This window comes from Aptenodytes patagonicus, chromosome 3 (assembly GCF_965638725.1).
Source record: "Aptenodytes patagonicus chromosome 3, bAptPat1.pri.cur, whole genome shotgun sequence".
NCBI classification, from domain to species: domain Eukaryota; kingdom Metazoa; phylum Chordata; class Aves; order Sphenisciformes; family Spheniscidae; genus Aptenodytes; species Aptenodytes patagonicus.
The window spans coordinates 27,726,577-27,741,744 of record NC_134951.1 but is presented as its reverse complement, the minus strand read 5'-3'; the positions used below and the strand labels follow the sequence as shown (position 1 = coordinate 27,741,744).

Here is a 15,168-nt window from a genome sequence, read left to right as displayed (position 1 = left end):
TCTTTCTGTTACAGGCCAGGATGCCATTGGCCTTCTTGGCCGCCTGGGCACACTGCCGGCTCATGTTCAGCCGGCTGTCAACCAGCACCTCCAGGTCCTTATCCGCCAGGCAGCTTTCCAGCCACTAAAGTAAGTTTGCTTATGAGTAAGTTTGCTTATAAGTAAGTTTGCTCAGTAAGTTTGCAGATGACACCAAGTTGGGCGGAAGTGTTGATCTGCTTGAGGGTAGAAGGCTCTACAGAGGGATTTGGACAGGCTGGATTGATGGGCCGAGGCCAGTTGTATGAGGTTCCACAAGGCTAAGTGCTGGGTCCTGCACTTGGGTCACAACAACCCCATGCAGCGCTACAGGCTGGAAAATTGCCCGTCGGAAAAGGACCTTGGGATGTTGGTCGACAGCCAGCTGAACATGAGCCGGCAGTGTGCCCAGGTGGCCAAGAAGGCCAATGGCATCCTGGCTTGTATCAGAACTAGTGTGGCCAGCAGGAGTAGGGAAGTGATCGTGCCCCTGTCCTCGGCACTGGTGAGGCCGCACCTCGAATACTGTGTTCAGTTTTGGGCCCCTCACTACAAGAAGGACGTCGAGGTGCTGGAGCGTGTCCAGAGAAGGGCAATGAGGCTGGTGAGGGGTCTGGAGAACAAGTCTTACGAGGAGTGGCTGAGGGAACTGGGGTTGTTTAGCCTGGAGAAAGGAGGCTGAGGGGAGACCTCATCGCTCTCTACAACTACCTGAAAGGAGGTTGTAGCGAGGTGGGTGTTGGTCTTTTCTCCGAAGTAACAAGTGATAGGACGAGAGGAAATGGCCTCAAGTTGTGCCAGGGGAGATTTCGATTGGACATGAGGAAAAACTTCACAGCAAGGGTTGTCAGGCATTAGAACAGGCTGCCCAGGGAAGTGGTTGAGTCCCCATCCCTGGAGGTATTTAAAAGGCGTGTAGATGTGGTGCTTAGGGTCATGGTTTAGTGGTGGACTTGGCAGTGTTAGGTTAATGGTTGGACTTCATGATCTTAAAGGTCTTTTGCAAGATTCTATGATTCTGTGATTATCCCTGTAATTTTCTCTGTATCTACATTAAATGACTAAGCATGCAATATGTGTTGTAATACAACCTGTTCAATACTTTTGCAAGTTCTTTTGAACTATTTTGTAAATTAATTACTAAGCACAATCAATGTCTGAATAGAAATAGCTGTTTCTCATGGAAACCTTATGCATATTCTTTGGTTTTCCGCCTTCAAAATATGAAGAAAGCTAGTTTTAGTTAAATTATTCCACATTTATCAGACTGCCGCTGCCAGAATATGAAGGATCTAAAACTTCAAATTAATGGCAGGAGAACAATCAGTTGTCACTGTAGTCAGAAGAAGATAATTACCATCATATGGACTGATATCTTTAGGAGAATATTAGGCAAAGTTTGTATTTCAAACTCTAGCATATAATTTTAAATCATGTTACTTCTTAAAATAACTTTTCTACACTGTCAACAGCCACAGTTATCTTAGTAACAGTTTTGACATCTAGGAGAGATCAATAATCCACAAACTTGACAGGAAATTGTCCCTTGTTTTCTTTTAGGTTAGTGCCTGCAGGCTTAGTCAAAAGTCCAACAACAAATGTGAGAGCCCGTGCAAGGAAGGGAGCAGGAACATGTGACTGGGGCATGGAGGTGTATGACCTCTCCATTTGGCCAGCAATCAGCTGTTAGATAGAATGAACCACCCAAATGCAATATATCATACAATATATCACACATAGCAGCTGATGAGTTCATGGGGCTAATGACATTTTTCATGCAATGAATCTCCTGATCTAAATACGTGGCTATAGAGATACGACTGCAGATAAACTTTGACCTCTTTGCTATTTCTCCTAGCAGGTATAGTTTTAGAATGGATGCTTTATTGTAAGAATAAAGATTATCTTCAGATTTCAGTAGACAAGTTGTGAGAAAGCGTAAAAACGTTGTTTTTGGAATTTTATCAAACTTATAGATGAATTTCCTGAAAGTGGTAAATTTCTTAGTCTAGTAATCAATATTTGATTCAACAAAAAAAGATCTTGATAGATTCTGATGATCTTAGGGGTGGATACAAAGGATCATGCAGCTCCAGCCATCTACCTACTTCTAGGGGACACAGCACTATGTAGAAACTCATGATTAACATTACCCCTCTCTCTCAAAATAAATGTTACGGTTGACAGAATCAGATTATAAACATTAAGAAAATCACCAAACTTTATTTGGAAAGACTGCTCCAATAACTGATAAACTCTATAAAATGAAACTAGCAGCCAATACTATTTGTACCATTTATACGGGGTAGCATTTGGCAAAGGAGGGTTGTATGTATTCATATAGCTGCCAGGAACACGACCGTTTAATTAGTATAGACTAACCATTTGGCAGCAAAGAACAAAAGCAAGACCTCATTTATAATTTTAAATGAAAAAACGATAAGTTATTTGTGCATTTTGTAGACACTTTAAGTTATTGATTCTTTGGAAAATTGTTCTGTAATATGGACACAAACTATGCAATAGCAATCAGGAGGGCTCTTCATTTAAATAAGTATTGGCAACCCTTCATAAAGGATTAATACTATCTCTGCCAATAGTTAGAAAACAAATTTCTTTTAACGCATACTCTACATGTTGTCTTTTCTTTCTTGCCAATTTAAAGCTGGCTTAAAAAAAGACAATCTTGGCTATAAAAGCAATGTTTTGGAATGTGCTCTAATATGATTGATCTGTCCTCGTTCTTTTGGCAACTTAGCTGAAGTATTTTCATCAAATTTTATGATTTTATATGATGTGAAGTAATAAAGCATGACAGCCCCAAATTGATGACCTTAGAGAATTTTGTCTCTCTAAAAATGCATCACCATAACTCTATTAAAAACCTTAATTGTGGAATTATTTTTTTCAATTTTCCCAGCTGTTTTTGCAATTTAAGCATACTTTAAGACATGCTTTTTCCCATCTGTGCTTTCATTTTTTTTTTTATTTTCTTCAAGAATACATGCCAGCCAAAGTCTTACACAAAAAATCCCATGAAGAATGACTGAAATGCTATCAACTAACTCTTCCTTCTTTCAAATCTGAATGTATTAATACCTCTTTCCCTCTCCCCTGCAATTTCCTTAAAATAAGATTCATTGATTGACTTGCTCCCTCAAAAGCAGAATTTCTGAAAGAAGATGCATCACTAATAGTCAGCTATTAGGTTTTGACAATTACTTTGTCCAAAATAACCATCATGTAATCAAGGTTAACATACATCAACACAAGTCTTATATGCCAGCTATTAACTGAATTAAAAAGAGATTAAAAATTATCTTCCCATAACTAGCCATGTGGCAAAGGAGAAATCTGGCAAATAATCCCTGCTGCACCTTCTAAATTTGAGCAAAATATTGGAGAAGACAGACGTGCTGTACAAACCAAACTGCCAAGCTTCCGAACTCATGGATGGGGACTGAAGCATTTAATCCCTGTTCCCCTCCCTCTTGTAAATGCCCCAAGCCATTGTCCCCGCTTCAGAAATTCTGAGCGTGCTACTGCTTATAAAGGAAGGAGGCTCCTTGGCAGGAGCTGATGAATAGTACTCTGCAAAAAAGTGTGTCACAAAGAACTGCAGTCTTGCAAAATGGCTTCTAATCCTCAGTGTTGTCGATGAAGCTCAGCCTCGGCTGCCTTAACTGGAGTCTATATTGAAAAAGATCTTCCACCCCCCCTCTCAAGGAAATCCAAGAGCCTTGCTTTCCGAGAGTATGCAACGGGAACGTGTTCTGCTCTCGCTAAGGTCAGTGGGAGATGATGGGCATTTTGGATGAAAGTAATTTTTTTATTAATCTTTGAAGGAAGATGAAAGTAAGCACCTGCCACTAAAAAAAAATTATGAAATGTAGTTGTAAAAAGTCCTACTTTCTACAGTTTTGCGTTGTATGATGAAGAGAGAGGGGAATATAAGCAGAGAGATGAGTGCATATCTTGGTTCAGGTCAGGAAAAGAGATTTTATGATGTGTACATGCAGAGAATGCACAAAAGTGGGAAAGGATTAGTGAATATGAAGGAAAGAACAGAAGAGGTTTATGTAATCATGCTGTGTAGGATTTTTAGGGGAAAAAACCCACAAGAAGCTCCAAAGCCACTTAATACGTCAATATCATTTTGATGCTTCATGTTACTCTAAATTAGAATAAATGAGCCAGATCATGAAACTGGCTTTAAATCTTAAAATAAATCCCTTTTGATGTTCATATTTATGCTTTCAAGTAAGCACAAATACCGTATTCCCTAAGTTACTTATTTAATATTTTAAAGTTGAAAAACATGTGAAGGCAAACTGTTAAACTGGAGTCAAGAGAATACTTCAATGATTTAGAATACATCACATGAATGAGATATTATTTGAAAGAGGTTAGATACTTGGAGATAGGCTTATACTTACAGATATTAAAATAAGATAAATTATGAAAATGCAGATCTGTGTGTCCAAACAAAACTGCTTTCTAAGGTTGCAAGCACAGTGACAAGGGGTATAAAAATCTGGCAACCAGAACCACCAGATGCCTTAAATTGTAATCACAGGTTTTGCGTACTGTAATCAGAGCAACCTTACAGCTGTGTGTTTTAACTGGGCAATTGCCTAAGCCTACCATAAAGTGTTTACCTTACCTTTAAGCCCAGAATTAACTCATTTTCTAGTAGTGTGTTTTGGAATAACTCAGCGATAAGATTTTCAAAGAAGTCATGCAGTTCTGTAATCCTATTTGCAGAGATGACTTTGCTCAGATTCTCATTCTGATCTCTGTCTAGTGAACCAGGAACCAACCTTGAAGAATTAGGTTTAATATCCACAGTTATTTTATGAAAGAATCAAAGCTCTTGATTAATCTTTCTTTGTTCATCTATTTATTGCCTTCTTTCTTTTTTTTGTACGCCTTTTTTCTAAATTAAAAAAGACGCAATATTTTCAATGCTTTCTCATATGGTAGCTCTCCAATACCTGAGATGTCTCACTCTGTTTTTTTCTCTGTATGTCCTTTTTTTTCCCCAATGTCCCTTCTAACTGCAGATGTGCATTGAGTCTGCCAGGTGAGGCCATATCCTTGATCTTTATAAAGGCATTACAATACTTTGGTAATGAGGTACTGTGGTACTGAGGCAAATAAAATGCATTCTGGAGATCTCAATTTTCTTTTAACAGAGGTGCATTTGAGCAAAGGTCTTTTCCAAGTTTTCTATAATGATGTCCAGTTCTCCAGCTTCAGTTGCTAAAGTTAATTTGGACTCATATAAATTGTTTAATCCCCAGATATCTAGCCTTTTCAGAGGGACACATTAATTGTTGTTCTTGGCCTTCATGGAGCAGCATCTAACTTTAGCGAAAAATTACTTATTTTTATCTCTATAAAAGCCTTCAGAATTTTGCACATCTCCTTGGACTATGGTGCACTAAATACCATCTTGCACTACTTTTTAAATTAAATGATCACTATGCTCCGACATCTCATAGCCCAATCAACAAGGACCAAAGAGGTCTTACCATTACTACAGTTAAAAGCCACTGATCTTACTTCAACAGAAAAGCAGCTGACCTAAAAGATGTCACTAAAGTTTTAAAAATTTCCAACATGTTTGGTCAAATTAGATTTGTGTCTGGGTGGGGGAGAGGAATATCCAGGAGGAAGAGGTAAGGTAACTTAAGGATCACTTTAAGAACTGATCCTGTGAATAGGGAAGAACTCTAATTGCCAGAGTGTGATGGCAATTTAAGATACCCATGTTAAATTATCATACCAAAACCCAGTTGATTGCATGCTCACTTTTAGTTTTCAAAAATATTATTACGCAAAGAACACCTAAAGGCTGTCTAAAGGCTACTTTTAAATCCTTGTGGTACATCTGGGAAGAAGTACACTTATGCAGTAGTATAGCAGAAGTGGGTCAAAGCTTGTGCCAGATCTGAAATCTCTGTTGTGCATTGCAGTTTACCAGCTGCATGGGGAGAATGGAGTGAACGCACAAATACTACTTTGAAAGTTTGGTCACACTGGACGAAAAGAAATAATGCTTAATTCAAACTAAGAATATACTTCCAGTTGTAGAGGTTTTAACTTCTTACTACACCCTATTTTCTTCATTTGTCACTTTTACAAAACAACTGTGAAGTCAGAAATAAAAAATCCAGTCCTTGCTGAAGTAATATTTAAGGAGGAAACATTCCAACTTGATAGATCTGGCCATTGATTTTTAGCTGATCAGAAGCAGAATGGCTATATCTGAACAGTGGTTTGGTAGAATATTAAATCATAAGCTGCTTTTTCCTCACTGCTGTGGAAAATTGCCATACAATAATGTTCAAAGCTCCTCCTCACTACAAGCCATTATTCATATCAAGACAGTATTCTCAAAATAATCTTAAAAAAATATATATAATCAAGATATCAACCTGTTTCACCATTTTCCTTAGATTAGGAATTGGTGGTGGTTTATAATTTGTGCTTAATGACACTAGCTATTTGTTCCTAGCTAGTATCCTTTTTGTAGGTACAGCATGAAGCTCAAAAATGATTATGGTTGTCTTGCTAGAACAACGTTGGAGTGAAGTGGAAGTTTGATTCTAGAAATTTCTAGAAATGTCCTCAGTCAACAAAAAAAAAAGAAATCACGTAGCTAGGATTTTTTAATGGAGAGTTCAAACATAAAAAATGACTCATGAAAGAAATATGAAATATTTGCAAAGTTATTGAGAAAATGATATTAAGGAAGCATGGAGAAAAATCAGACTGCTTTTGGATAATCCAGACGTGGACAGAAAGACTTCATGAAAGGTTGACTGAATTTGCTCCTTGCTACTAATTTTCTCGTTGCTTTCCTTGAAAGCAGTGTACTCTCATAAAATGATTACCAAAAAAAGCCTTATTAGTTTAGACATAGAAATTACTTTGGAATCAAGTATTTAAACCAGTTTTTGCATTCCTAAATATTAAGTATTTAAAGTATTTATAGGTTTTCCTACTGTTTCATGTCTTTATTTGAAATTCTCTCTGATAAAAATGTGCACATAACAGTGTTAAATGACATCTGACCTCTTTCTCTGACTTCTAGCCATGTGATGAAAAATGCTTTTCAAAATATTTAAGTCTAGATACAGGAAGATGACTAAACTCATAAGCTTTTGTCTTCTAAAAAATTCCCATCGCTGCCAAAGCTGGTGAAGCTCCTCTGATGGTTACAATGGTGGGAGCACTAAGGCAGAAAAACTTCCAAGTGCCTACAAGCATTCTCACCGCTGCGCCTTCTACCTACCTCCTGCAAATCTCTGTTCCTGCCTTTAGAAAATGGGTGGCCACACATTCCTTGTCATATTTGCCCTTCCTCTCACAGAGCTTAACGTTGGGAAACTTCACATAAATGTATAACAGACAAGGAACAAATTTGTTTAGCAAGGCAGCCAGCAGACTTACTGTACTACCCCCCCTTCCAACATTTAAAGAATGCAACTGTCTTCTCTCTTTCCTTTCCCATGTAGCTTGAGAATTACATCCAAGACAGTATGAAGAAAGAAATGGTAGAGATCCAGCAAACTGCAGTGCAGAACCAGACTGCAGTAATGATTGAAATAGGCACAAACTTACTAAATCAAACAGCTGAACAGACCCGCAAATTAACAGATGTTGAAGCACAAGTAAGTAATGAATTTCAGCCTAAAAATGCTTCTGCGTCCCAAACACCTACAACTATACATTTAACACAGTTTAGTGTTAGACTATTCAGCTCAACAATTAGAAATCAATCATAATCAACAGCTCTACCCAGCTTAAGGAAACATTAGTATTTGGTAATACTTAGTTCCATCTCAAGCTCCCTGTTGTCACTTGAAAGATTTCCATTAAAGCAGGATTTGAAGTATGTCCAGCAAGACAATTGTTATATTAATCTTTAAAGATAATGTACTTAAAAATAGTAGAGTATATCCAAGCATCAATTGGGTACTAGGATGCTTTTATACAACCCTTGTTGTATATCTCTGTTGATTATTCTCCTCTCACCACCAGATCTTAGCTAAAGGAGGGTTCCTTCAAACTTTGCCTTTGTTCTACTTACCAGGCTAATTGCTTTTTTACATTTAATTTTTTTGGTATTTTTAAAAATGTTTTATCAATAAAAATGCATCTTTTTAATGAACGTTTTCACAGACACTAGAAGTGGGATAACAGTTCATTTCCAGCACAATGCACTGTAGTATTGTTATTTATCAGAGGGATAAATAAACAAGAGATGAATCACAAAAAAAGGAATTAGAAGGAGGCTAGTAGAAAAGTATATTCACACAGAAGTAAACTTGCCTACTGTACATACTGTTCTCTAAATGATTTCAAACAAAAAAATGTAATGGGTTTATTTATTGTGTTAATGGAAAAGCATTAACTACAATAAGACATTCTGTGAAATAGAATGCAGATTTTAATATGTTCTAAGGACAAGCCCAATCCATGTAGAAAGGTGTGTATTTGTAGTTTTGCTAATATGGTAGGAAAATTCAGATTTATAACTTTCAAAAGAAAGACTGAATATAGTATGTAGCATGTAACATTTTATATAATGTAAATAGCATGCAAAACCTAAAATCCTTGTTAGACATTTTACTATCTGTATAATTCATCCAAGGATTCAATTACATTTTTTAACCTAAAACAAGCCTTTGTGAACTCTTTGATAACCTGATAGTTCGTAACTCACAGGTGTGCCGCATTCAACTTTCTGATTGTATTATTCAGGAGCCCAGTATTTTGCACATGTTGAGAGAATGTATTTATTCATTCAGAGTAACGTCTTTATGGAAATTATTTAATCATTTTCTGCTTAGAGGAAGAAAATCATCACTGTAACTTTCCTTCTCTGCTTGAAATTACTGATGACTGGGTTAAGGGCTTAATTAACAACATAAGGAAATTAACCAAACAATTGCTCTCTCAAGGACACTTACTTTTGGCAATAGTTTTCAATTACACTTAAGTGTGAAATCATGTCCTGAATGACTGTTGAACATGAAGGACATGAGTAATCAATTCTTCCTGCCAATGAAAGCCAAATTCTGCTGAAGTAAAAAAAGCTGTTCTAAAACAATGAGAAAATATTTCTAGAAAACATGCCTCAAGTAATGCAATCTGATACAAACCAAAAAGTATCTTCCATGTTTCTTAATATCTGCATTTCTTCATTTAAAGATGCAAATAAATTTAGACAGTAAACAATACATATAGAAAAGGTAACATTAAAATGCAAGGAATAAGTTGACAGAAGTGTGGTCACATGATATACACTTTAAAATATAATCTGGGATTAAGGAAAATAGCTAAAACTACCTAGTGATTTCAGGACTGGGCCAAGATTTCAACCAGTGAGAGAGATGCAAAATACTTTATTTCTACACCAGATTGAGAAAACAACTCAAATTATTCTCTGAACAACAACCATAATAGTTCCGGTAATGAAATAAGAATATCGTAACAGAGGGGAAGGTATGACAGCAAAACTAAAGTACACAGTAACTCTCAGCCATTGGTCAGAAATGTAGCATACTACTGAAATATTCCCAATGACATGTTAGTGTAACAACAAAATTAGTGCAACTCTGTATTCTTCATTCTAATTCTATGAGCATTTGTGCCCAAATTAAGTGTTCAAAAATATTTTTTTAATTATAGGCTTAAGTAGAGATTTGCATGATTTCACAACATGAAGAAATTACAATATATTTAAAAGAAGTCTCTTGATTTTCAAATATTTTTATAAATTTTATTTAGGTATTAAACCAGACAACCAGACTTGAACTTCAGCTTTTGGAACACTCTCTTTCAACAAACAAACTAGAAAGACAGATTTCAGATCAGACCAACGAGATAACTAAATTACAAGAAAAAAACAGGTAAGTTTGCCTATAAACCCAGTAAAAAGCTATTCCCTGAAGTGCCTTTCTAATGGTTTTAGAAACAAATGTACTCAGGTAGGAAAATAAGGCCTTGTACAGAAGCTCCCCACACCCAGCTATGCTCATTACAAAGGTCATACTATTTAAGGCCTAGAGAATCATGCAGGTTTATTCTTCTTGTGTTCTGTTTATATATAATTCTTCACTATCTAAAGTTTTCCTTTATATGGGGAACTTAAGGTTAAAACTGAAATACTTCTCAGTACTTCAGTTGTAGCCAATTCATATTCTTCTTTAGACTTTTCCAGATGAAGTTATGGCTTATGTAGCCTGACTCAAACTAACCCAGTGCAACCACATCTCTAAAATGTTATTTCCATGTAGTACATAGCTATCCTAATACACAATCAGGTCATTGCCACAACTTTTTTCTAACCTGATCAGAAGAGTCAAATACTACTCATATTCAATGTTCCTTACTAGTCAGTCTTTTGAAATTCAGACTGATAACCAACTATTACTCCTGTCCATTTCTGTACTCGGCTGTTGTCCAAAGGCTCACACCTTTTTTCAGCTAGTTTCATTTTCATATCACCAGGGTCTTATTTTACTTTTGGCAATAAATATTTTACAGAGACATCTAAAAGCAGCAATAACAGTAAGTTTTCTCCTTCAAAGCCGTGTTTTTCAATGAGAACCATATGTGCAAAGTGCTTTTTATTTTGAAAGAATTAGCTTAAAAAAAACAGGAGACATGTTTTGACATTTTTGTTCACTACTCTACTACATTTATATATGCTCCCTAAAGATTTTATCTACCAGCTTAATAAAAACAAGCATTCTTATCAAATGGAAAGCAAAGTAAATACTGAATTTTAAAATGTCACTTTTTTTGTGTTGAACTCAGCAGACTTGTAAAACCCACGTAAACACGAAAGCATTGTTTCTCACCTAACAAAAGACTATCTGACATTGAGTTAATCTGCTTGAAACATAATTATAAGGTTCAGGATTTTTTTCAATAATGGTAATGGATTTTAGGTGAACTTCTCCCTTCCGGCCATGCATCTTTTAACATCAACTTTCTCAGAGTCTGCATCAGAACAATTGCCAATGAAATAATTTTCCAGCCAGTCACCTACTTACACCAGCTCCAGAACTGGAGATGGATAACACATCTTCAAGTAACTATTTGCAGGTTTCCCTGTCTTAATGCCATAACATTAATTTCTGTTAAGAATATATTTTATTATGATACAGGACGTTTGAAAAGTTCCAAGGATCATCTTTTAATGAGTTTCATCTTTTAATAGGATAAAAATATGAAATCCTTCACTATTATGCCTAAAGTCTGAGAGAATGGTATTCAAGACACTTCATCTTCATAAGTAATGGTTACTTTGGGTCTAAATCCATTTTGTACTCCCTGTACTTCTAGCACTACTATCCTTTTTTCAGGACCAAACTATATCTTTCCTTTCATAATGTTGAATTATCAAACACCCAGTTGTTGCACTTTAAAAGCCTGCGATACAGACTATACTCTATAATGTTGTTTATTAATGTACTAATTAGTTATATAATAAATTAAAGCATATATATCAAACTAAACTCAGCTTTCATTTAGCTTTCTACTGCATGCATGGCATCAGAGAATGAAGTTGAGTACTTATGAAGAAAGGAACTTCTGCAACAGGCTTGATTCTCTTGACATCAGCTCAAAATTGTTTCTGAGGAGCCTAATTGTAATCTTTTATTTAGCTTTCTAGAAAAAAGAGTTCTTGAGATGGAAGACAAGCACACACTTCAGCTGAAGTCAATAAAAGATGAAAAAGATCAGCTTCAAGTCCTAGTAGCCAGACAGAATTCTATTATAGAAGAACTAGAAAAACAGTTAGTTACAGCTACAGTAAACAACTCAGTTCTGCAAAAACAGCAACATGATCTGATGGAGACTGTTCATAACTTGCTTACTATGATATCTACACCAAACTGTAAGTAAAAGCAGACATGTTTATATCATTTGAGTGACATTCCCTAATTTGTGTATATTACTACCTATAAAGTCTTACAAGCAGTTTCCCCACACTTCTGCTTTTCAAAAAGTATTTTTTTTTTCCCCTTCAATGCTGCATCTGAGTTAACTAACCTATTTTTTAGGGTCGGGGGAGGCAGGGAACAACCACAACATTTATGTGGTTTCTTTTCAACATTTTGCTCATCTTCTGTGGTTTATATTGGTTTGCCTGCCCACTTCTCTAGTGGTTCGACAAAATACAGAGATGCCAAATGTCATTCATCTCACATGGCATTCATTCATCTGTCAGTACACACTCCCTTGACCATATATCTAGGTTAGACTGCATGATGTAGGCCTGTCGCTTTTCTTCCTGGCTCGCAAAGGTTGCTTCTGCCACCTCTCATTGCTCTATGCACATAGAGTTGATCAAAGAAAGGACAAGTTATAGTGGCTATTAAAGGCAAAGGAGTCAGCACTGGCCCAGTTTTTAGCGCCCATGTATGCCCCAAACAACAGAAAGCACCAGCCCAGGGCAGCAGATACTCCCAAAAGTCCTTCAGTCTTTCACTGAAGCTTCCCTATTCATCCTAAAAATCCCTCAGCCTAGCAAATTTTATAGGCAATAACCTCACCCCTAAACGCCTGACAGCGCTGCAACAAATCATAGCCACCAAGCATAGCTTCCAAATTTATGCAGATTCACATGCTCCATAAAACCCCCCACAAACCATAAGCTGGAGGTTATGGCTAAACAGCATTTAAACAAATGAACAAATTCCTTACCTTGAATTTCCTGTCTGATACAGAACTTTGACAAATAAAGAAGGTACAGCTGTTCTATATAAAAGAGTAAAGAGTCTGGCATGTTTGCCTGTAAAGTTCTCAGGGCTGGAAATACACAAGCGTATAGAACCTCAGAAAAAAGGATTTAAATTAAATACTAGGAAAATTTTAAAATAGCTGTCATTACAACTTAAAAGACAGTATAGATGGAGTATGCTACATTACTGTAAGTTGTATCACAAAAAAGGAAAAGGGAGTTCAGAAGTCCTTCCTTCAGTAGTGTCCAAAATAATGATGTTGTAGGTTTTTCTAAACAAAGTAAAATTAAGACAAGTTTTTTGTCTTAATAACCGACACTACCCCTTAAATACCATTACCAAGGCTGTACATGTTCCTGCTGATGTTATCTGCTATGCTAGTGCACAAATAAGTAAACAAGTCAAAGTCATGTTGGCTACAACACTGTTAAACCCAGAGTGGAAAAAATAATGAATGTTTGCCAAAAAGACAAAATTAGCAGGGAAAGCTTCTAAGGCAGTATACAAACAATAGAGTGTGGAAAAGCAATTAAAACACTGAACGTGTTATTTTTACATTTAAGGCAAAGCATGTAAACTGGTAAATAACAAATAAGCAAGCTAGAAAGAACATAATAAGCAACTGTAATATAAGCATATATTTATATGGCACCTAAAACTGTACTAACTGGCTGTGCTTGTTAGATTAAATTAAAAGGGAAAATACACAGAACCAACCCCAAAAGGGTCAAATATGAAATACCAGTCAGCAGGCGAAATGCCAGGAAATTCCAGCCTCCACTGAACAAAAAGATGAGCCTTAGATTGTTCTGTAAAACAAGAAGGCTTAGGCATATTAAAATGTATTTTTTAAACAAATGAATTCCAGAAGGGATGTTTCCTTAGTGGGTTGAGCTGAGCTACCAAGCTTCAGCTTGGTACATACAAAGTTGTTCCTGCTCAGCACAGGGGCAAGCTAAAACTTTGTAAGAGTAGTTATTCCAGTCAGCTGTATTATAAAAGATTTCGTAACTTTTATGTTAGATTTCACAATTTTAGAGTACTGGCCAAAGGTCATTATTAATATAATCAGTTGCTAGTAAGATATGTTTTTAAAAGCAGTTAATGCATGGAGAGGTTGTAATGCATGTAAGAGTCCAGCAAAGGCAATGAATGGAAGCAGAAACTGTTTAACTGAATGAGATGCTATATCCTAAGTTTTCTTATTTAACATATTAATGTGTTATCACTTTTCAACCTATCAGGCAACGACACTCATATCAGAATAACGTCTCTAAATAATATAAAGTAACACCACACATAATTAATACCTTGATCTGTCATTTCTTTCAGGACCAGGCATATTTTTCGGAACTGCAAAGCTTTAAGCTGATTACAGCATTGATTGCTTCTTAGTAACTTTTATCCATCTCCTCTTAATGCCTTCAATTTCTATTGTATTTTTAGCAGCTAAGAACAACTTCATAGCTAAGGAGGAGCAAATCAGCTTCAAAGACTGTGCTGAAGCTTTCAAATCTGGACTGACAACAAGTGGAATCTACACTTTAACAGTTCCAAACACTGCACAGGAAAAGAAGGTAGGATGGCTATAAAGTGCTACCTAGGCATACTGTGTGTTAAAAAGATATTTGATCTGGTAAATATGCTATTTTAAAGGCTAGTTAATAGTGAAGTTTATTACTTACCATGTTTTTTTATATGCATTTCATCACTTATAGATCTGAGTATCTTACAGGAAAAAGAAAGTCCTTCAGGTGAAATCTTGGCTCAGTTGAAATGAACGAGCATTTTGTTGTTCACTTCAGCGTGCCAGAATTCCATTCTTTGTTTCCACATAATTAACACAATTAAAGCAATATAGTACTGTAATTTCTTTGTAAAATCTCTTAACTCCAACACAGTTGCTCTGCATGATCAGCAATCTCCTGTCTCCTCTAAGTTCTTAGTTCCTTCATTTGCCCAAGTCCCTTCAGGCGGCAAAAGGAGGTAAAATCAGGGGCATGGAAGAGTACTCATGGATGTGTACTCATGTAAGCAATCTACTAGTACTGGACTCATGTATTCGTTCCAGTTCTTTGTTGCATAGAGTTTTAAGGGCATTTGTGTAACAATTAGATTAGCGATTAGATCAGCACAACTGACACTGGGTAACATTGAGGACTTTCCTGGAAAATACCGCTCTGATTTAAATAAAAGGTGAGAGTTTGCAGTGGTTTCACTAGATCAGTTTAAGTTCCTCTATGGGTATTTTTTCCCCTATGTGTTTAATTGAAATGAACTTGAACGTCAATTTAAGTTAAAGCAATACACCATACCTCTATAGAAGAGACCTTGAGCTAAAAATGGCACTCAGTGGATGACACACTGGATGCCTGACAGAGAT

General features: G+C 36.3%; 2 protein-coding genes across 5 annotated transcripts in view; one reads left to right on the top strand and one right to left on the bottom strand.

Moving 5' to 3' along the window:
• The window catches only part of MCPH1 (microcephalin 1), a 142,447-nt gene that overhangs the window by 57,681 nt on the left and 69,598 nt on the right, over window positions 1–15,168 (bottom strand). The gene's annotated exons all lie outside the window — the stretch shown is intronic.
• The window catches only part of ANGPT2 (angiopoietin 2), a 49,596-nt gene that overhangs the window by 19,434 nt on the left and 14,994 nt on the right, over window positions 1–15,168 (top strand). The window contains exons 2-5 of one of the 4 annotated variants that reach the window (XM_076332908.1): window positions 7,542–7,697; window positions 9,820–9,941; window positions 11,706–11,938; window positions 14,235–14,362. In XM_076332908.1, the coding sequence (XP_076189023.1) occupies window positions 7,542–7,697; window positions 9,820–9,941; window positions 11,706–11,938; window positions 14,235–14,362 (639 nt within the window). Of the gene's footprint in view, window positions 1–7,541; window positions 7,698–9,819; window positions 9,942–11,705; window positions 11,939–14,231; window positions 14,363–15,168 lie in introns of all 4 variants that reach the window. The other 3 variants (XM_076332907.1, XM_076332910.1, XM_076332909.1) reach the window with 3 other exon arrangements.